Raw genomic sequence first — 21,220 nt, 5'->3', positions numbered from 1 at the left:
GCGCTAACCTGCCCTCCTTCCCTGCAGAGCAAGCTCACCTCCGTCAGCCTGCGGGGCATCAGCCACTCCGGCTCTGCCAGTGACTTGGGTGCCAACGACTTCCACGGCAACTACGCCTTCGAGGGGATTGGCGACGAGGACCTGTAGCCTGCTCTGGGGAACGTCCCATCTGCCTCTGTCGGGTTACCAGCCACCTGCCCCTGCCCCACTTCAACCCCCTCCACCCACCATTGCCTTGGAGGGGAGTGGGGGGCACCACCTCCCCGCTGCTGCCACCCCCTTCCTGATGGCGGCCCCTGCCCAGGCTCAGCCCACGGAGCCCATTTCACAGGGGAACAACGCTCACCTCCACGGAGCGGGTCAGGACGGGGGCTGGTCCAACGCCACGAGGCCGCTGCCCCAGCCCTGCAGGAGGGCTCAGTGGCCTGGGGCCAGGACTGGCCTGCAGCTTGCACTTCGAGCCAGCCCAAGGGCTGGCTGCCAGGGGAGGTGGAGGCCAGGGGTGTTCCCATGGCGGCAGATACCTCCCGGCCTCCACAAATGCCAAATTAGCAGCTAGGTCTTTGCACAAAGACCAGCGGCCGAAGTTCAGCAGTGGCTGTGCCTGCCGCCGCGAACCCGCTCGTAGACGCCAGCAGCATCGCCAGGCTTGTAACCTGTAGGCTCTGCTGTCTGCAGAGGGACTGGAGCAGCAATGGACATTAACCACCGTTTACACACTGCAGTGATTAAAGCGGCTTATGATTGGTAACAGGTGTGTGGCTGCCTTGCCTGGGCTGAGGGGGGGCAGCAGCAGCCCAGAGAGGCCATAACTCCAGCTGGGCCCCCAGCACGGCCCCTCTTGGGCTGGCCCCAGCCTGCCTCCCTTTGGGCAACTGCCCCCGACTCCTTGACCCCCTGTAGGTCCATGCCCTGGTCAGCTCTGAACCCAGGTCAGGGCCCCAGCAGGTGACTCTAAATCCCTGTTGTGTCTGCACTGGAGCAGGGGGCACAGGCCAGTGTGCCCAGGCCCTGCCCCCCTGCTGTGGTGCCAGGCGCACGTACTGCAGCAGGCCCAGGGAAGCTTGAGGCTGGGACACATCAGCATTTACAGGGCATCGCACTCGGGCAGGGCCGGGATTGGTGCTGCTGTGACCCCCCCCTTGCTGGAGCCCACTGAGCAGCTCTTGACTGTGCCTGAGGGCCAAGGGGCTCGATCTTGCTCACAGCCCCGGGGCTTAGCCAGGCGCCTCTGCACCCCAAAACTGACTTTAATGCTTTTATACACAATATAAATTACACAGCCTTGAGACGCACCCCGGGGCGGGGGGCCAGGCCAGTCTCCCCCCCACCCCTCCCTTGCTGCACCCAGGGTGCTGGAGGAGGGAAGGGGCCACGCTCTGTGGTCCCTGACAAGGCTTCTTTGCGCTGCCTGGGCAGAGGCCAGCTGGCACTCCCCCTCCTAGCCCCTGAACCCCATGTCCAGGCAGAACTGCTCCAGGGAACAGCAGTGTGTGAGATGGGGAGTGGGGGGGTATGTTCCCTCCCCCTGACAGCAGCTCCACACAGCTGGGGTACTGCTTGGCAGGCTTTTATTCCAAGCAGTGACATTGCTGGGCACAGCTGGGGTGAGGAGTGCCCTGGCCCCAGCTCAGGTTACTGGGCACCAATGGCTCTGAGTTCCTGCTTCCCACGCCCAGCCTGTCTGAGGGGGGGAACCTCCTCTGCAGCACTGCTGGCCCCTGCCCCCCAGCCGCTGCGCAGGCACTTGCTTCTTCTCCTGCCCCCAAGGACAGGCCCAGCAAGGCCCTGCCCCCAGCCAGCAGCAGCATTTCAGCCCCCGGCCATGCGCCTGCGGTGGGCCAGGCCCAGGTCCTAGTGCAGGGAGGCAGCTGGGGGCGGCAGGGCCAGCCGGGGCTTGGCACTCGGGGGGCTGGCCCAGCCCTCAGCAGCAGGGCCGTGGATCTTCTGGTGGCGCTTGTAGTTGTCCCAGTGGCCGGTGGTGTAGGGGCAGAGGTGGCAGCGGAAGGGCTTCTCGCCTGTGTGGCGCAGCATGTGGCGTTTGAGGTTCATGCTCTGGTTGCAGCGGTAGCTGCACAGGCTGCAGCGGAAGGGCTTGTCGCCGGAGTGGATGCGGCCGTGACGCTTGAGGTTGGCCAGGTTGCCACAGGCGTAGTCGCAGAGCTGGCACTTGTAGGGCCGCTCCCCTGTGTGCACACGCTGGTGTCGCTTGAGGTTGTCCAGGTGGGCGGAGGCGTAGGGACAGAGGGGGCAGGCGAAGGGCTTCTCGCCACTGTGTGTCTTCATGTGGCGGGCCAGGTGGTTGGGGTAGTGTGTGGCAAAGGGGCACAGGCTGCAGGAGAAGCCCTTGGTGCCGCTCTCGGGGGGGCTCTCATCCGGCTCGGTGCTCAGCACGGCCAGGCTGCAGCGGCTGCAGATCTGCTCCACCAGGCTCTCGTCCTGCACCAAGCCGTCGTCCAGCACCAACCCACACATGCGGCAGGTGAAGGGGAAGAGCAGCTCCGGCAAGGCGTCTGCCTCCTCGCCCTGCAGGCGGGGGCTGCTGGCACCACTCACCTGCAGGTTCAGCTCCGGCAGCAGCGGCCCTGCAGGATGGGGCAGAGGGCAGTTGTGAGACTGGGGCTGGGGACCTCCTCCACCCGTCATATCCGTCCCCCTCCTCCCTTCGCCCTGCCCAGTCACCCATACAACAAATCTAGCATGGGGGGAGGGGGAGAGGCAACCCTTCCCCCCCCAGTTCCAATGCTCCTCCCTCACTCCACCCAGTACAGGTGGGAGTTCCCTGGCTGTTGGCCATGGCAATCATGGCAATGCACACATCTCCTCCCCAGTGCCAGGTGGGAGGGGCTGGGCCGGCTGCTTGATGGAGTGTTTAGGGCACAGCGGCTGGGAGCAGGCTGGGCTCACAGGCCCGGTCAGCGGAGCTGGGCCTGAGACTTGGCCAGAGACAGCTGCACTCCTCCCAGACCCCACAGAGCAGGAGCTGCCCCTGGAGCCTGACTGGAGGCCAGTGCCCACACTGGGTTCTCCTTCCAGGGCCCTGCAGCCCTGTCCTCGCTGCCCCAGAGCGGCCTGCCCCGGCCCACGTGCTGTGCGTGTCCTGCCCCCCTACCTTGGGCCTTGTTCCGGCAGCAGGGCCCCTCCTCCGCCTGGCGATGGCTCCGGGTGTGGCGCTGCAGGTTACGGCGCTGGTTGCAGCGGTAGGCGCAGGCGCTGCACTGGAAGGGCTTGTCCTGGCTGTGGATGCGCTCATGGCGCCGCAGGTTGCCCAGGCTGCTGCAGGCAAAGCTGCAGGCCTGGCAGCGGTAGGGCCTCTCCCCCGTGTGTGTGCGTTTGTGCCGCGTCAGGTTCACCAGCTGAGCCGAGGCGTAGTCGCAGTGCGGGCACTTGAAAGGCTTCTCGCCGTTGTGGGTCTTCATGTGGCGCTTGAGGTGGCTGGAGTAGTGGGAGGCGAAGGGGCAGAGTTGGCAGGAGTAGAGCACACGCTGGCCCCGGCCCTCCTCGGCCCCTGCACACTGCGGGCAGCTCGGCCCCACGCGCACGGCCAGCTGCAGGCCACACTGAGAACAAGGCAGGGCTGTGGGGCCAGGCTCCCGCCCCTCCTCGGGGTCACTCTCCACGCTCAGCTGCCGGTAGCTGGAGTAGTCGTCGTCGCTCAGCGAGTAAGCTGGGATGGAGATCTTCCCCACCAGGGAGTCCACTGCAAACGCCGCAGGGAGAGGGGAGCAGTCAGCGCAGAGCCCACACAGGACCTAACACCCACCCCCAGCAGCCACCCACAGCCCCTCCCCTCTGGACTGGACACAAGAACGGCCAGGCCGGGTCAGCCCAGTGCCCTGTCTTCTGACAGCGGCCGGAGCCAGACGCTTTACCGGGAGCGAGTAGAACTGAGTCATTATCTAGTGAGCAACCCTGTCGTCAGTCCCAGCACGCGGCAGCCACAGGCTAGGGGACACCCAGTGTGTGGGGCTGCGTCCTGACCATGTTGGCTAATAGCCATTGATGGACCTGTCCTCTAGGAACTTATCTTGTTCTTTTTGAAAGAGTCTTGGCCTTCACAACATCCCCAGGTTGACTGTGTTGTGTGAAGAAATTCTTTCGTTTGTTTGTTTTAAACCTGCTGCCTGTTAACTTCATTTAGTGACCCCTAGTTCTTGTGTTAGGAGGAGGAGTAAATAACACTTCCTTATCTACTGTCTCCACACCAATCATGATTTGATAGACCTCAATCATATCCTCCCTCAGTCATCTCTTTGCCAAGCTGAAAAGCCCCAGTCGTCTTAATTTCTCCTCATAGAGGTGTCGTTCCAGACCCCTAATAATTTTTGTTGCTCTTTTCCGAACCTTTTCCCACTCCAATCTCTCTCTTTTGAGACATCTACACCCAGGATTCAAGATGTGGGCAAACCAGGGATTTATAGAGAGGCAATATGATATCTTCTGTCTTATTATCCAGCCCTCTTCTAATGGATCCTACGTTCGGTTTGCCTCTGTCTGCCATGGCACATTGAGTGGATGTTTTCTGAGAACTATCCCTAACTCCACCCTTTCTCTCTTAAAAGGTAACAGCTAATTTAGCCCCCATCATTGTATCTGTAGGGTTGGGATTCTGGTTTCCAATGTGCATCACTTTGCACTGATCAACATTGAATTTCACCTGCCATTTTGTTGCCTAGTCACCCAGTTTTGTGAGAGCTTTTTGTGGTTTGCTTTGGGCTTTGCCACCTCCGTGTTTACACCTTTTCCCCTACATCATTTATGAATATGCTGAAGGGCACTGGTACCAGTGCAGGAGCCCCCCACCCTTCCCCCGAATAGCCATCCATGAGCCCCTCCCCTTTGGGCTGCACCCACCCACCAGGCCACAGAGGCATTTGCACAGGACACCCCAGCAGACACCAGTTCCCAACAGATGGGCCTGCCCATGCAGGACTCCCACTCCATGGAACTGCAGTGGTTCCCTCTACACCTGCTGGCCAGGCCCTCAGAGAGGCCATTAAAGCAGCATGAGAGATGGCAAGGGGGCTGGCTGGACCTGCCATGACCGCCCACACATGGCAAGGGCTCAGCTGAAGCCAGGCAGCTTAGCCAAGAGAATCATCCCTGTAGTGTCCCAGCCAGACGGATGGCAGTCAGGGGCAATGCCCATGTGCCCCATGCTGTCCTGCTGGCTTGCAGACAGCTGCACTCCAGGCCCTGAGAGAGGCACACACTGGGCCAGCGAGCTTTGCAGCAGTGTGCTCATGAAAAGGCCATCTTCCCAGACAGCACTGCTTCTCCAACAGAGCCGAACCCCAGGCTGCCTTCTAAGCGCCTGCCACTGGCCCCTCCCCCTCCCGGCTCCGCAACGCCCTGCATGGGCCTCGCTGCTTGTTCCAGAAAATGGATAAAAGCCCTGGGCCCATCCCCTATCACAGAGGCAGAGGTTTCCTGTCTCTTCTCTTCCTCTAACTCCAGTGACCCCCTCCAGCCGCCTCATCTGCCTTGTGCTCACTCTCACCCCCACCCTCTCCTCAAGCTCCAGCCAGGACTAGCCGGCTTTAGTTTCTCCCCCTTAAAAACCCATTTGCCTCTCCAGCTACCACCCCAGACCTGTTTCCCCCTCCATCAGTGAGCTCACCGACTGCATGGAGCTGGGAAGGATGGGACAGAGGTCCTGGAGGCCAAAGTTGGCTACTAAGGAAGAGATTGAAGTCCGGAAATGCATGGGAGCCATTCTCCGAAATGCTTCCAGTTCCACGCACAGGGCCAGTTAGACAGGCAGAACTGCAGGGTCTGAATGGGTGGATGAGATGATAGTGTAGGGAAAAGGGGTTTAGATTTATTAGGAACTGGGGAAGTTTTGGGGAAGGAGGAGCCTATACAGGCAGGATGGGCTCTACCTACACCAAACTGGATCCAGACTGCTGGCATGTCAAATTAAAAAGGTCAGAGGAGTTAGGGCTGGGGGAGACCCAAGAGGTGTGGAAGAGCACGTGATTCGGACAGAGGCATCGCTTAGGGGAGTAGCCTAGTAAAGGGGAAAGGACAGCAATTGATAAAGTGCAGGCAGGAGTCAAACAAGCAAGAGTGTCCCGTTCAATGACGTCACAACAAGGCAGACAACTAAATAGTGACAAATTTTATAAGTGCTTGTTTACACATGCAGGAAGTATAACTAGTAAGATGGGTGAACCTGAGTGCCTGGTATTAAATGAGCCTGTTGATACAACAGGAAACATGGAAACTTGGCAGACTGATGATAATCAATGCAACACTAATTCCTATACATTTCGTATCCTGGTAGGACAGAACAGGTAGTGCTGGTTGGGAGGAGCACTATAAGTGAAAGAAAGCACAGAGTAAAAAAATCTTAAATGACTCAAATGGTACCACAGACTGACTGACTCTCTGGATAGAAATTCCAGGCATGAATAAGAAGAGTATAGCAGTAGGGATGGCCAGACTGGCCAGGATGGCGATGGAGATTGGGAAATGCTCAGGGGGATTAGAGAGACTGTAAAAATAGAAAATGCAGTAATGGGAGACTTCACCTAGCCCCCTACTGACTGGGAACGGGTCACGTCAGGATAGGATGCAAAGAACATTTCTAGACGTCATTAATGATGGGTGCTTGGGGCAGCCAGTCCTGGAACCCCCCGGGCAGCGGCAAGTCTTGCCCTAGCGCTGCTCTACATAAAGCTGCAAGTCAATCTAACTCGCGCTAGTTCGGTTATGTAAGTTACTGAACTCCCGTCAACGTACAGTGGTGTCTGCACTGCGCCATGTCGACAGGAGATGCTCTCCCATTAACGCAGCTTCTGCTCTTAGGGAGGAGGAGCACACACCTTGCCAGGAGAGCGCTCGCCCATCAACTCAGCACGTCTTCACCAGACCCACTAAATCGACAGCACTGCACCAATCACAGCAGTGCCAGTAGCCGCTAGTGGAGACATGGCCTTTGTCCTACGTGACGCACACAGGATCTGATCCAGGCGGTGAATGTAGTGGAACTGCTCGGCAATAGTGACCATAATGTAATTAAATGGAACATCCTTCCGGGGGGGAAATATGAAAGAAACCCCCCATAGTAGCATTTAACTTCAAAAAGGGGAACTACACAAAAAGGAGGAGGCAAGTTAAGTGGAAAATAAAAGGAGCAGTCACAAGAGTGCATGGAAGCTTCTTACCACCTCCATAACAGAGGCTCAAACCATATGTATACCCCCAAGAGAATGCCATCATTGCTAAACAGAGTCAAAGCAGCAGCCAGAGACACAGACACCCCTTAAATATTGTAAGTCAAATCTTACTGCAGAAAAAAGAAAGAATAAACTCTGGCAAGTCGTGTAAAATTTAATTAGGCAGGTAAAAAAAGAATCTGAAGAGCAACTAGCAAAAGACTAAAAAATTTTGTTGTTTGTTTTTTTAAGTACATCAAAAGCAGGAGGCCTGCCAGACAAGCAGTAGGACCACCGGACAATCGAGGTGCTAATGGAGCACTCAAGGCTGACAAGGACAAGTTACAGGAATTCTTTGCATCAGTCTTCACTGCAGATCACCTGAGGGAAATTCCCATTCTTGAGCCATTCTTGTTAGGTGACAGATCTGAGGAGCTGTCCCAGATTGAGGGGTCAGTGGAGAAGATTCTGGAACAAATGGATAAATTAAAGAGGAATAGGTCACCAGGACCAGATGGTGTCACCCAAGAGTTCTGAAGGAACTCAAATGTGAAATTGAAGAACTAACTGTGGTATGTAACCTATTGCTTAAGTCAGTCTCTATACCAGATGACTGGAGGATAGTTAATATGATGCCAATTTTTTAAAAAGGACTCCAGAGGCCATCCTGGCTATTACAGGCCAGTAAACCTGACTTCAGTAACAGGCAAATTGGTTGAAACTATAGGAAAGAACAGAATTATCAGACATAGAGGAACATGATATGTTGGAGGAAGAGTCAACATGGTTTTTGTAAAGGGAAATCACGCCTCGCCAATTAGAATTCTCTGAGAGGGTCAACAAGCATGTGGACAAGGGGGATCCCATGGATATAGCATACCTGGACTTTCAGAAAGCCATTGAGAATATCCCTCAGCAATGGCTCTTAAGCAAACATGGAATTAGATTAGGGGGTTAGACTAGATGACTCTTGCAGTCCCTTCTATCCCTGACTCTATAATTCTACAATAAGAGGGAAGGTCGTCTCGTGGATCAGTAACTGGTTACAAAACAGGAAACAAGGGGAAAGAATAAATGGTCAATTTTGACAGTGGAGAGAGGTAAATAGCAGGGTCCCTAGAGGTCTGTACTGAGACCAGCTGATCAGCATATTCGTAAATGATCTAGAAAGAGGAGTAAACGATACAAAACGACTTGAGATAGTTAAGTCCGAAGCAGGCTGTGAGGAGCTCCAAAGGGATCTTACAAAACTGGGCGACTGGGCAACAAAATGTCAGATGAAAGTCAGAGCTGATAAATACAAAGTAATGCACAGTGGAAACTAATCTGAACTCTACATACACAATGATGGGGTCTAAATCAGCTGTCACCACTCAAGAAAGACCTTGAGGGCATTGTGGACAGTTCTGTGAAAATATCAACTCAAAGTGCAGCAGCAGCCAAAAACGTGAACAGAATGGTAGGAACCAAAAGGAATAGGGTAAGTAATCAGCCAATAAATATTATAATGCCACTGTCTAAATCCACGGTCCAGCCATACCTTGAATACTGCGAGCAGTTCTGGTTTCCCCAGCTCAAAAAAAAAAAAAAAAAAAAAGATATATTGGAATTTGAAAAAGTAGATAGAAAGGCAGGAAAAATGATGAGGGGCCTGGAACAGCTTCCACATGAGGAGAGATTAATAAGCTGGGACTTTTCAGCTTGGAAAAGAGAAAACTAAGGGGCGATATGACAGAGGTCTATAAAATTATGACTGGTGTGGAGAAATTGAACAAGGAAGTGTTATTTACGCCTTCTCATAACAACAACTGGGGGTCACCCAATTAAATTAATAGGCAGCAGGTTTAAAACAAACCTAAGGAAGTATTTCTTCACATGATGCACAGTCAGCTTGTGGAACTCGTTGCCAAGGGATGCTGTGAAGGCCAAAAGTATAACTGGTTCATAAATAATTAGATAAGTTCACAAACAATAGGTCCACGAACAGCTATTAGCCAAAATAGTCAAGGATGGAATCACATGCTCCAGGTGTCCTACTCCAGGAGAAATTTTGCGCCACTGTGCATGTCCAGAAGGACAAGTGCAGCGTCCTGCACTTAGGAAGGAAGATCCCATGCACTGCTACAGAATAGGGACCACGTGGCTAGGCAGCAGTTCTGCAGAAAAGAACCTAGGGGTTACAGTGGACGAGAAGCTGGATATGAGTCAGTGTGCCCTTGTTGTCAAGAAGGGCAATGACATATTGGGCTGCAGTAGTAGAAGAATTACCAGCAGATTGAGGGAAGTGAATATTCCCCTCTATTCGGCACTGGTGAGGCCACATCTGGAGTACTGCGTCCTGTTTCGGGCCCCCCATTACAGAAGGAATGTGGACAAATTGGAGAGAGTCCAGCAGAGGGCAACAAAAATGATTCATGTTCTCCAGCCCCCTACTTATGAGGAGAGGCTGAGGGAACTGGGATTGTTTAGTCTGCAGAAAAGAAGAATGAGGGGGGATTTGATAGCTGCTTTCAACTACCTGAAAGGGGGTTCCAAAGAGGATGGATCTAGGCTGTTCTCAGTGGTGGCAGATGACAGAACAAGGAGTAATGGTCTCAAGTTGCATTGGGGGAGGTTTAGGTTGGGTATTGGGAAACACTTTTCACTAGGAGGGTGGTGAAGCACTGGAATGGGTTCCCTAGGGAGGTGGTGGAATTACAGAATATCAGAGTTGAAAGGGACCTCAGGAGATCATCTAGTCCAACCCCCTGCTCAAAGCAGGACCAATCCCCAGACAGATTTTTGCCCCAGATCCCTAAAGGGCTCCCTCAAGGTTTGAGCTCACAACCCTGGGTTTAGCAGGCCAATGCTCAAACCACTGAGCTACCCCTCCCCTCTTCCTCCTCCTTCCTTAGAGGGTTTTTAAGGCCAGGCTTGACAAAGCCCTGGCTGGGATGATTTAGTTGGGAATTGGTCCTGCTTTGAGCAGGGGGTTGGACTAGATACCTCCTGAGGTCCCTTCCAACCCTGATATTATGTCCCCTGCAGATCCCCTCACCCCTAGAAACAGATTCAGCAGGGGAGTTGCTGCAGTTACACCTTTTGCCCACCAGGGGCTGCTGTGGCACCAGAAGAGAGGGCAGCTGGCTCTGGGCTAGAGTAAGGAGCTGTAGAGAGGGAGGGGGCAGTAGCTGCCTTCTTACAGCACCTTGCCTGCGGGGCCAGGTGAGGGGAGACAGGATATAGGGGAGGATGACCAGAATGGGGCATGTCACAGATGGGTTCAGAAGGGCCAGTGGGGGGGGGAATGGGACAAACAAGAGAGGGGGCACAAAGCCAGTGAGGTGACAGCATTGAGCCAGGAGCAGAATGGGAGCGGGGGTGCAGGGATACCTGGGAATGGCGGGGGAGAAGATGGCTGAGTGGGGTGCAGGGACACATGGGGATGCAGGGAGCAGTGGCCAAGTGGGGGTGTAGAAACACATGGGGGGAAGGAGGTGCAGTGACACGTGGGGATGGGGGCAAGGAGATGGCTGAGTGGGGTGCAGTGACACGTGGGGATGGGGGGGAGGAGATGGCTGAGTGGGGTGCAGTGACGTGGGGGAGGAGATGGCTTAGTGGGGTGTAAGAACACATGGGGGAGAGGTGGTGCATGGGGGATGGGGCAGATGTGCCTGTCTGAACGGGAGAGGCTGGGGGTCAGCCAGGGTCTGCATGGGAAGGCCCCCCAACTCCTGAACAACCTCTCCCACCCTGCCAAAAAAAACCCTGTTCCATACGTCTCCCACTCACACCTAACAACCCTCCAGGTTCACTCCCAGGGCTCTGCCCAGCAATTACTTCCCTCTCCCTCAGCTCCTCCGTTACCCCGACTCCCCCCGGCCTTTGCACTGCTTCTGAGGGGTGTGGGAAATACAGTTCTGTATTGTAGTTTAAATGAATTATTATTCAAAGGTCTGTATTAATGTGCCTAGTAAGGAATCTATTTGTCAAAAAACATTTCCTGAGTCGTCTTTGTCGTCAATATTGTTACAGACATACTTGCTGACCGGTATTTTGAAATAAATTACCAAAATAATTGAAGTTGGCATGATTATATTGGGTTATTTTGACAAATAAAAGATGCAGAATTTTAAAATATTGCATGCAGAATTTTTATTTTTTTGGCACAGAATTCCATGGGGATTAGTGTCCCTAACCCTCGGACTGGGACGGAGGGATAGCTCAGTGGTTTGAGCATTGGCCTGCTAAACCCAGGGTTATGAGTTCAATCCTTGAGAGGGCCACTTAGGGATCTGGGGCAAAAATCAGTACTTGGTCCTGCTAGTGAGGGCAGGGGGCTGGACTCAATGACCTTTCAGGGTCCCTTCCAGTTCTAGGAGATAGGATATCTCCAATTAAAAAACAAAACAAAAGACTGAATGACAGGGGCTAGGTCACTCGATAACTGCTCTGTTCTGTTCATTCCCACTGGAGCATCTCTCACTGGCCACTATTTCTCTGACCCAGTCTGGCCGTTCTTATGTTCACTTTCTACAGTATCAGTCTGGAGTTCCTTTCCTCAACTCCATCCAAGATCCTCTCTGACCTTGCTTCCATCCCTCACTCTCCTCTGAAACTGCTCTTGCTGAAATCTCTGCTGACCTCTCCCTAGCCAAAGCTCAGAACCAGCGCTCCCTCCTTGAGCTGTTAGCTGCCTTTCATACCGCTGACCATGCTCCTCCGCTTGCAGCCTTGGTTTCCATGACTCTGTTCTCTCCTAGTTCTCCTACTGCTCCAGTTGCTCCTTCAGCGCCTCCTTTGGGGGATCCTCTTCTCTTTCCGTGGGGGTTCCACAGGGCTCTGTCCTTGGTCCCCTGCTCTTCTCCCCGCACACCTTATCTACTTCTACTCCACGCCCGTCTCCTGCTGCCAAACTACAATCTCGTCCTGTCTTGCTGACGTCTCCTCGCAGATGCCGAGCCATCAGCTAAAGTGCAACACAGCTAAGACAGAGCTTTTAATCTTCCCCATGTCACCTGCCTGCTACCTCCTATCTCGATCGCTGAGGACTCCTCCACCATCCAGCTGTCACTCAGGCCCATCACCTGAGTATTGTCTTCGACTCAGACCTCGTTCTAGGCCCTCACTTGCAGGTGGTGTCTAAATCTTGCCAATTCTTTCTGCATAACAGCTCTTGGATCCAGCCTAATCTGTCCATCCACCCAACTAAAACCTTCCGCCAGGCTCACATCTCACTTACTGCAACATCCTACCCTCTGGCGTTCACAAAGGCAACCTTGTCCCACTCAGGTCCATTCAGAATTCTGCTGCAAAGATCTCTGTCCTAGTCTGGGGCACACTGACCATGTCACCCCTCTCTGAACCCCTCCACTGGCTTCCCCTTCTCTAGCGCACCAAACCATCTGTGCAGGGCCTAGAAAGCGAAGACAAGCAATTTTGCTCTCACTCACAATCCAAGGCCGACTCCTGCAGCTGACCAAGCACTAGCACCCACTGGTTACATTTTAAACAAGCACCCCAGTGTTTTCTGCCTGGCTGCCTCTCACCTGGGGGGTTCCCTGCAAAGTTGCACTAAACTCATGACTCTCCTTCAGCACCTGCTTTTCTCTGAGGCCTACGAAAGCCTGACAAAGGGTAGCTTGCTGGTGGGCTCATCCCACTGCCCATCATGCTGACCAATACCATTGCACTGTTCTATTGGACCCCCACCGTTGCCTTTGTCCACGTCTTGTCTAAGGCAAGCAGCGCCTTGGGACAGCCCCGAGCACAATGGGAGCCTGGTCTGTAGGTAGGGTCCTAGGCACAATGGGAACACAAATGAATAATATGAAGAGGGGCTGCCTTCATGGACAATGCCCACCCTGGCAGAGGGGTCAAAGCAGGTCACTAAATGATGGCAGCAGGTCAAACATAGCGAGCAATTGGAACTGCTTGCGAAGCTGGGCTCACTAATCCAGCCAAACATACAATCCTGCATCCAGGGACAGAGAATTACTGCTCGGGGGACTGTCCTGAGAGTAGAGTCAGCACAGGACTTGTATCTACTCTGACTCCTAACTGACCACGTGCTCCCAGCGGGATGCTCCACGGGAACAACTGGCCGAGGGCTGCGGAGGCTTCTCCAGGCCTTGAAGTTTTTAGGTGCCGCTCTAGCTCTGCTGGAAGTTCTGGGCCCAAGGCGGGACTCATCAGGCGGGTTCTCTGGCCTGCATGATACAGAAGGTCAGACTAGATGATCACAATGGTCCCTTCCAACGAGAGAGCTCTGCATCCTCTGTGACCATCCCGGAAAGAGCCTATGTGCTGCAGGAACCAACACGTGAACCACTATGGGTCCAGGAGCAGGCTGGAGAACAGGCCCACTCGCACAGCAGCAGCGCTCGCGGGATCTGCCCAGGGCAGGCTGAGGGACAGTTCTGGGGAACCTGCCAAGGTAGTATGGAGGGCCCCGTCCTTGTGCCAGTGCCGAGCTCTCCTCTCACCCACTGCATTGGGAGCCCGTGCAGTGCTTGGCAATGACATGTGCTGGGCTCGTCCAAGCCAAGAGCACACAGCCCCATGCCGAGGGCTAGTGAACACCAGGAGACAGAGCTGCGGGGCGGGGCGGGGCCAGCAGCCAGATAGGCATGCAGTGCACGCCCGATCAGCACACCCAGCTGAGCACATGGCCCAGCCTCTGCGCCACTAACCCCCAGAGACCTTGGAGTGCTCTGCAGAGGTCAGGGTCGCTATCCTGTCTGCAGATAGGGGCAGGGAGGTGCAGAGTGCGGGACTTGCCACAGGTCAGTGACAGAGGCAGGAAGACATCCAGGCTGCCGGCTCAGGGCCCCAACCACAGAGACACGCGGTCTCTTATGGCCACCCGCCTAAATGATGTCCCTGCTGGGGTAATGGAGACTCCTCCAGAAACATCACTCTGCTGATTGGAGCTCAGACTGCTAAGGCCATTGCAGCCAGCGAGTGTGACCATCTGCAGAACCGGCCACTGACCCTCCTCCAGGGACTCCTGCATCAAGCCCAGAACTGTTGGCTGAGCCAGAGCAGATCTTCAAAAAACAAGAGTGCCCAATCTTCTAACTTTTCCCAGGGCTGGAGAATCCTTCACACCCCCGGCCAGATGTCCCACGGTTAGAGTGACCAGATGAGAGCTGTGAAATATCTGGACGCGGGGGGTGGGAGTGGGGGGTACCAGCAGAGCAACAAACACCAAGAGCTGCTGGAGCATAGGAAAAATTGGTGGGGGCTAAGCACCCAGTGGCAGCTCCATGCCCCACCCCCCCACCTTCGCTCTGCCTCCACCTCCCGAGCTGGCTGCCGGATCCTGCTTCTCCCCGCTCCCTCCAGTGCTTGCGTTGCCATACAGCTGATTAGCGCAAGCCTGGGAGGGAGGGGGGAGGAATGCAGTGGGGAAGAGGCGAGGATTTGGGGAGGGATCCAATAGGGCAGTGAGGGGGCAGGGCCAGGGCAGAGATTTGGGGAGGCGTGTAGTCAGGGCAGGGCCGGGGTGGAGTTGGGCGGGGGGGGGGGGTTTAGCCCCCTCTGCCTGTGCGCCAGAGGGCAATTTGCATTCCGACTGATTAAATATCAGGACGTCTGGTCACCCTACCCACAGTTAATCCCCCTCACTGGGAAACATCTGCACCTTATTTCCAAGCTGAATTTCTCCAGTTTCAGCTCCTAGCCTGCCTTTGTCTGCCAGACTGAAGAGCCATCTGCTAGGAGAATCCTTCCAGATCCCGCTCCAAGCCACCTCTTCACTTTCCCTTGGTTGAGCTAAATAAACGAGCTTCGTCAGTCTCTCGCTGCAAAGCAGGCTTTCCAGATCTCAAATCATTCTTGTGGCTCTTCGCGGAACCCCTTCCAATTCATCAATATCCCGTTTGCAATGTGGACACAGCATCCAGCAACGGTTTCAGTAATGCCACATACAGAGGTACCACCACCTGCCTGTTTACACATCCGAGGATCACGTTTAGCCTCTTCGCTGCAGCGTGGCCCTGGAAGCCGACGTTCAGCTGGCTCACAAGTCCCTTCCGGAGTCACTGCTTTCTGGGAAGTTCCTCTGGCTCGTGAGCAGGACGACGCTCTGTGCTGCTAGAGACACAACCTTGCATTTGGCGGTGGTGTTGAAATGACACCGGTTGCTGCAGGATTCCCTTGATGCCTGGCAGGACCCTGCGAGGATGCCAGGGCCAGGGCGTTCTGCTTGGTGCACAGACATCACTTCATTTAAAACATACATTACAACCGTGCAGCTGGGAGGCGCAGCTCTGAGAAGCCAGGAATCAGTCTACCATCTAAGGTTTTATAAGGCCACGCATCTTCCACGCCAGCTCAACAGCTCCAGCTGCACTCTCAGGGCCTCTTTTCAGGCCAGGACTCTGCTTGGGGCAGGTCTGGGGAAGCTGGGTGCGGGTGGGAAGAGAGGAGGGTGGTTTACTGCACACCATCCAGACCCGGAATGACTGCCTGCCTCCTGGCATCTTGGAGCCCAGCAAGCATTCCTTCACCACCACCACCCCCCGCCCAGTCAGGTTCCTGGCTGATCTGTGCTGGGCTCTCTGCACTGATGTAGCTGTGCCGGTGCAGATGCCCAAGGTAGATGCACGACACCTGTGTGGCCAATCCTGGTGAGCGCAGCACACACACACTAAGGGAGAAAACCCCCAAAGGTCACTGCCTGCAGCCCCAGGGCAGGAAGAGAATCCAGATCTTTGGGGCCTGTCCCATCCGGGGCTCCTCCGCCAGCACACTCCTGGCTCTGCTACCTGACACATCAATTGTAGCAGCCTCAGACCAATCTTCCCCACAGCCCTGCCTAGCAAACTCGCCATGGCCCAGCAGCGACAGGCAACACGTGACACCGCCCCTAGTTATGGGCACGAAGGGTGCCCAGATGACTGTAGCTCTCATGTCTTGACTTCGTCCACGCGCTTCCGTGGGCTCTCTCTGGACTTGCCTGTGCTTTTCACAGTGACAAACAAAGATCCTACCAGAGGCCAGGCAGCTCAGCCCCCCACCCAACCCGTTTCCTCTGCACAGAGCTCAGCAGTCGTGCGTTTGTCCCACAGGAACCCAGGCTACCTGTGAGGGAGTGGAACCCCCACATGACCATACACAAGCCCACAGCGCGGGGTCAGATCCACCCCATCCATCTCTCACCCGACCTAGGCAAGCGCCCACCCTGCCTCCACACGGGTCCCAGAGTCACAGCTAATCAGGAACCTGGGCAGCACGGTGGCAGATACAAGTCAATGTAGCCAAGGGTGGGTGAGGCACATGCCCTGCCTGGCCTCTCCCCACCCAGAACCTCAGGGGACACACACAGGAGTGCTGGGTCCTGCAGGCAATGCTCCCTTATGGCCCCAGGGGGCTCTGGAGACAGAGCTTCACAACTCCAGATCCCTCAGAAGCCCTAGCAGTTGCTGTTGGGAAACACAGAGGCTCCCCATCCTGCTCGGGATGGAGGTGACTGTAGGGAGGGGCCTGTGCCAGGGCCACAGGACCAACTTCCTCCCCAAAACCCTGAGCACAGGGCCAGCTCCCTTCTCCCCCTTCTGCCCCCCAAACCAGCAACAACAGCTGCTGCCTGGACTACCAGCCTCCTCGTGCCCAGTAGAGACCCCAGCCACTCCTGAGTGCAGGCCCTACGCTGGGGTCTAGCAGAGAGCTGCTCTCACCCAGCTCCAATGGAGGAGCCTCCCCCTTCACCGCAGGCCTACAGGGTCCCTCTGGAAAACACACACAGCCCATAGACAAACCTTCCAAGTCTTTCTCAAAGCCCATGATCCTGTCGCTGCTGTCCTCAAACTCCAAGTCCTGGCCCAGCAGCAGGTCACTCTGCAGCACCAGATCCCCTCCTGGCGTCTCCTCGAGAGTGTCTTCAGCGTCCACTGCAACACACGGAGCGCCAGCCAGTTACTGCTGGGGCACAAGGAAATGTGCTATCATGGGCTGAGGACTTGAGTGCCCAGCTCTCTTCTTTCCGCCGCACAGCCATGGGAGGCACAGGGAACGGACATTACCACTAGCATCTGGAGCCAGGGCTGGGCCCAGCCACATGGGGAGCCAGGGCTTCAGCAGTGGCTGCAGGGAGAGTCTTCCACATGCTACTAGCTGCATGTGAAGTGTCCTCCAAGCCCCCCATCCTACAGCACGGGGGAAAGGTGAACCCCTCGGTCCCGATGTCCCTGCTCAGGCTGCCTTCAGCGTCCAGGATCAGAGCTCCCATGGCACACAGGGGAGCTAGGCAAGACAAGGGGAGAACGGGGCACCTCCTTTTCCCTGTGCAGCAGGGACTTCACACTTGCTTCCTGCGTGAAGAGAAAATGAGGCCCAAGGGGATTGGAGAAGCACTGACAGCCGGTAGAGGAGCCAGTCAGCCACCCAGCCAGGCCTTCATGGTGGAGCACACCGATGCCCTCAGGCCCCTCTGGAGGGCAGAAGCACTGCATTAAAAGGTCCAGGCACACCCCCGCACTCAGGCCGTGGCTTCACAGCTAGCCAGTGACAGCTAAGGGCCTAGCCAGCACCGCGACCACCTACACACAATTAGCATTGCTGGTCCCAACAGGGTGGGGGAAACCAGCAAGCTCTGTCCCCAAAGCCTCTGCAAACAAGCAGCTACGCTGGCAGCAGATTCAGGTGACCAGATTAGATTTCATTTCGCCAGACAGTTGTCAGTGCAGTCCAGGGGATGCTGACCACAGCTGGCTGTTGGGAGAGAGTGCGCTGGCTTGCATGGGACGTGCAGCTTTCACCCCACTGCATGGCAACTGGACTATTTGCAGTCCTGACCTGGCCCAGTGTCTGCGGCCCCTGAGCCTCGCCAGCTTTCCAGCCTTCACCCTCTCACTCCTGTGGTGCTGGTGGGGAACTGAAACCCAAAGCGACTGGCTCAGGGCCCCACAGGGAGCCCTTGGCAGAGCACAGACTGGCTCCCAGGACAGAACTCTGTCCATGCAAGTTATTCCACCAAAGCCCACTGATGCTCAGGTCAGATCCTGGGTTCTGCCATGCCACACACCCTTTCCTGCTCGTCCCCCCGCCACGTGGAGACCTTCAAGAGAGGAGCCTGGAGCCATCTGCCTTGTACATTTCACCGGGAGGGGAGGAAGAACAGCTTCCCCGATGGCTACTCCCCACCTGCTAAGAATGGGAAGAAATCAGAGATTCTGCTGCCTGAAAGGAACCGCTCACACGGCTTCTCTACCAGGGCTCGGGAGCTGCCCACCTATCCCCCTCTGCACAAGGGCTCTATCCCAGGCTATGGCTGCACCACCAGCTAAGGCTGCGATTCCCTTGCTCACGCGCACAGCAAACAAGTGCGAGTATCAACAGCCGTGTGGCCGCAGCAGTCTGGGTAGTGGCAGCCAAGGCACGGCCTGGCTGTGCCAAGTACCTGCCCAGCCATTTCAGCTGTACCCGAGCTACTGCAGCGAGGCTGTGACCTACACTCCTGCGACTTGCTGAGAGCTGGTGGACAGCAGCAGAGGAATCATCGCCACAGGCTCCTCAGAACGGAGCGGGGATGTCCCTATGGGCAGCTTCCTACAGACGCAACAGAGTCTTCTCCACCTCGACAGACGGCCAGCGTAAGGGAAATGGACACCACCGAAAGCTGAATGTGCCAGGGTCGGGGGGCTGCCTCCCAGTGTCCGACTGCTATGGACACACAGCACCTTTGGGCACCCCTGGACTGGGATCCTTGGGCTCCCCGGCAGCACCTGGAGCTTGGTGTCCAGCCTCCCCACTTGGACCAGCAGCACAGCACTTGGCTGAAAGGATGTTACAGCCAGGGGCACTAACACCCCCCACCCCCGCGGCTGCTCTGCTACCCCCTAACCCCAGCGCCCTCCTCCTCCCTCCCAGGCGGCTCCCCTATCCCCTAATCCCAGCAGCCCCCCCGGCCACTCCACTACTTCCTATCCCCAGCGTCCCCCCCCGTGCACTCCCCCTATCCCCAGCACCTCCCCAGGCTGCTCTGCTACCCCCTAACCCCAGCGCCCTCCTCCTCCCTCCCAGGTGGCTCCCCTATCCCCTAATCCCAGCAGCCCCCCCTGGCCACTCCACTACTCCCTATCCCCAGCGCCCCCCCCGTGCACTCCCCCTAGCCCCAGCACCTCCCCACCACCGCTCTGCTACCCCCTAACCCCAGCCCCCACCACCGCTCTGCTACCCCCTAACCCCAGCGCCCTCCTCCTCCCTCCCAGGCGGCTCCCCTATCCCCTAATCCCAGCAGCCCCCCCGGCCACTTCCCTACCCCCAATGCTCCCCCCACTTCCCTACTCCCTATCCCCAGCGCCCCCCCCGTGCACTCCCCCTATCCCCAGCGTCCCCCCAGGCTGCTCCGCTCCCCCCCCGCGCCCCCATCCCCAGCTCCCACCCCCCCAGGCTGCTCCGCTTCCCCCCATCCCCAGCTCCCGCCCCCCCAGGGCTGCTCCGCTTCCCCCCCCAGCGCCCCCCCCACTCTGCCCCCCCCATCCCCAGCTCCCACCCCCCCAGGGCTGCTCCGCTTCCCCCCCAGCGCCCCCCCACTCCGCCCCCCCATCCCCAGCTCCCGCCCCCCCAGGCTGCTCCGCTTCCCCCCTCCCAGCGCCCCCATCCCCAGCTCCCACCCCCCCGGGCTGCTCCGCTTCCCCCCCCCCAGCGCCCCCTCCCATCCCCAGCTCCCGCCCCCCCAGGCTGCTCCGCTTCCCCCCCCCAGCGCCCCCCCACTCCGCCCCCCCATCCCCAGCTCCCGCCCCCCCAGGCTGCTCCGCTTCCCCCCCCAGCGCCCCCCCCACCTTTCACGGGCTGCGGGTGTCGCTGCTTCCGGCGGGGCATCCTGTCCGGCTCCAGCCCGGCCGCCTCCCCGCCCCCAGCTCCGGCCCCGCCGCGCCGCCCCCGCCGCTCATGGGCCCCGCGGCTCGGAGCGGCCGGTGGCTCCGGCCCCACTTCCGCTTCCGGCCGCAGGGCGCGATGGGAGCCCCGGGGCCCCTCGCGGGAACGGCCGTGACGTCATCGGCGCGCTCACGCCCGCGGGGCCGGGCCGGGGGGTCACCGGCGGGGGGAGGGGGCGGAGCGGGTCGGACCGGGGGGAGGGGCGGAACGGGGCCGGGCCGGGGTTACCGGCGGGGGGAGGGGGCGGAACGGGGGTTACCGGCGGGGGGAGGGGGCGGAGCGGGTCGGGCCGGGGTTACCGGCGGGGGGAGGGGGCGGAACGGGGGTTACCGGCGGGGGGAGGGGCGGAACGGGGCCGGGCCGGGGTTACCGGCGGGGGGAGGGGGCGGAACGGGGGTTACCGGCGGGGGGAGGGGCGGAACGGGGCCGGGCCGGGGGTTACCGGCGGGGGGAGGGGGCGGAGCGGGTCGGGGGTTACCGGCGGGGGGAGGGGCGGAGCGGGGATGACCCGGGGGTTACCGGCGGGGGGAGGGGGCGGAGCGGGTCGGGGGTTACCGGCGGGGGGAGGGGCGGAGCGGGGATGACCCGGGGGTTACCGGCGGGGGGAGGGGGCGGAGCGGGTCTGACCGGGGGGAGGGGCGGAGCGGGTCGGGCCGGGGGTTACCGGCGGGGGGAGGGGCGGAACGGGGCCGGGCCGGGGTTACCGGCGGGGGGAGGGGGCGGAGCGGGTCGGGGGTTACCGGCGGGGGGAGGGGCGGAGCGGGGATGACCCGGGGGTTACCGGCGGGGGGAGGGGCGGAGCGGGGATGACCCGGGGGTTACCGGCGGGGGGAGGGGCGGAGCGGGTCGGGCCGGGGGTTACCGGCGGGGGGAGGGGCGGAGCGGGGCCGGGCCGGGGGTTACCGGCGGGGGGAGGGGCGGAGCGAGCCGGGGGCTGCAGGTAGCTCCCTAAGGCGATCAAGGCAGCGCCCCCCCGCCGCCGCTTCTGGGAGAGGCGGATTCTCTGTTTCTGTCTCGTTGGCTCCAGCCGGGCCCCCGCGGCTCCGGTGTCCGGGAACCCCGGCACCAGCCGCAGAGCCCGGCTCCCGGCGGAGGATCCTGTAGCCGCAGTTCAAGGGAGCAGTTAAGAAAGACAAGGACGTTGATGCCGAGAAATGTGTCGTTACACCGGCTTGGGAAGCGCTGCTCCCTTCTCT

General features: G+C 58.0%; 2 protein-coding genes across 10 annotated transcripts in view; one reads left to right on the top strand and one right to left on the bottom strand.

Annotated features, from left to right (window-relative positions):
- The window catches only part of SNX17 (sorting nexin 17), a 54,991-nt gene extending 54,240 nt beyond the window's left edge, over positions 1 to 751 (top strand). For both annotated transcript variants that reach the window (XM_030554964.1, XM_030554965.1), the window contains exon 15: positions 28 to 751. In XM_030554964.1, the coding sequence (XP_030410824.1) occupies positions 28 to 147 (120 nt within the window). In that variant the 3' untranslated portion in view covers positions 148 to 751. The remainder of the gene's footprint in view (positions 1 to 27) is intronic.
- On the bottom strand, positions 723 to 20,010 carry ZNF513 (zinc finger protein 513). Of its 8 annotated transcripts, none has more exons than XM_030554954.1 (6): positions 19,928 to 20,004; positions 18,169 to 18,287; positions 16,904 to 17,035; positions 12,852 to 12,938; positions 3,113 to 3,700; positions 723 to 2,585 (listed from the first exon to the last, which is right to left on the bottom strand). In XM_030554954.1, exons 2-6 carry the CDS (start codon positions 18,224 to 18,226, stop codon positions 1,855 to 1,857), a joined length of 1,596 nt encoding a protein of 531 aa, XP_030410814.1. In that variant the 5' UTR covers positions 18,227 to 18,287; positions 19,928 to 20,004; the 3' UTR covers positions 723 to 1,854. The 8 variants fall into 8 exon arrangements, with proteins under 8 accessions (XP_030410814.1, XP_030410815.1, XP_030410816.1 ...); XM_030554955.1 differs by having other exon boundaries at positions 18,169 to 18,290; positions 19,928 to 19,981; XM_030554956.1 differs by lacking the exon at positions 18,169 to 18,287 and having other exon boundaries at positions 19,928 to 20,010.
- Between the last annotated feature and the right edge of the window lie 1,210 nt (positions 20,011 to 21,220).

The sequence above is a fragment of the Gopherus evgoodei genome, chromosome 3 (assembly GCF_007399415.2).
Source record: "Gopherus evgoodei ecotype Sinaloan lineage chromosome 3, rGopEvg1_v1.p, whole genome shotgun sequence".
Taxonomy (NCBI): Eukaryota; Metazoa; Chordata; order Testudines; family Testudinidae; genus Gopherus; species Gopherus evgoodei.
Note: the sequence above shows the minus strand (reverse complement) of the source record. Positions and strands in the feature narration are given on the sequence as shown.

Bases quoted from the DNA above. Each gene is read 5' to 3' on its own strand.
- ZNF513 (XM_030554954.1), bottom strand. From the start codon at position 18,226: ATGGCTCCAGGCTCCTCTCTTGAAGGTCTCCACGTGGCGGGGGGACGA. The intron at 17,036-18,168 runs GTGTGTGGCATG...CGTGTGTTGCAG, and splicing joins GGGGGGACGAGCAGGAAAGG to TGGACGCTGAAGACACTCTC. The intron at 2,586-3,112 runs GTAGGGGGGCAG...CCCATCCTGCAG, and splicing joins CTGCCGGAACAAGGCCCAAG to GGCCGCTGCTGCCGGAGCTG.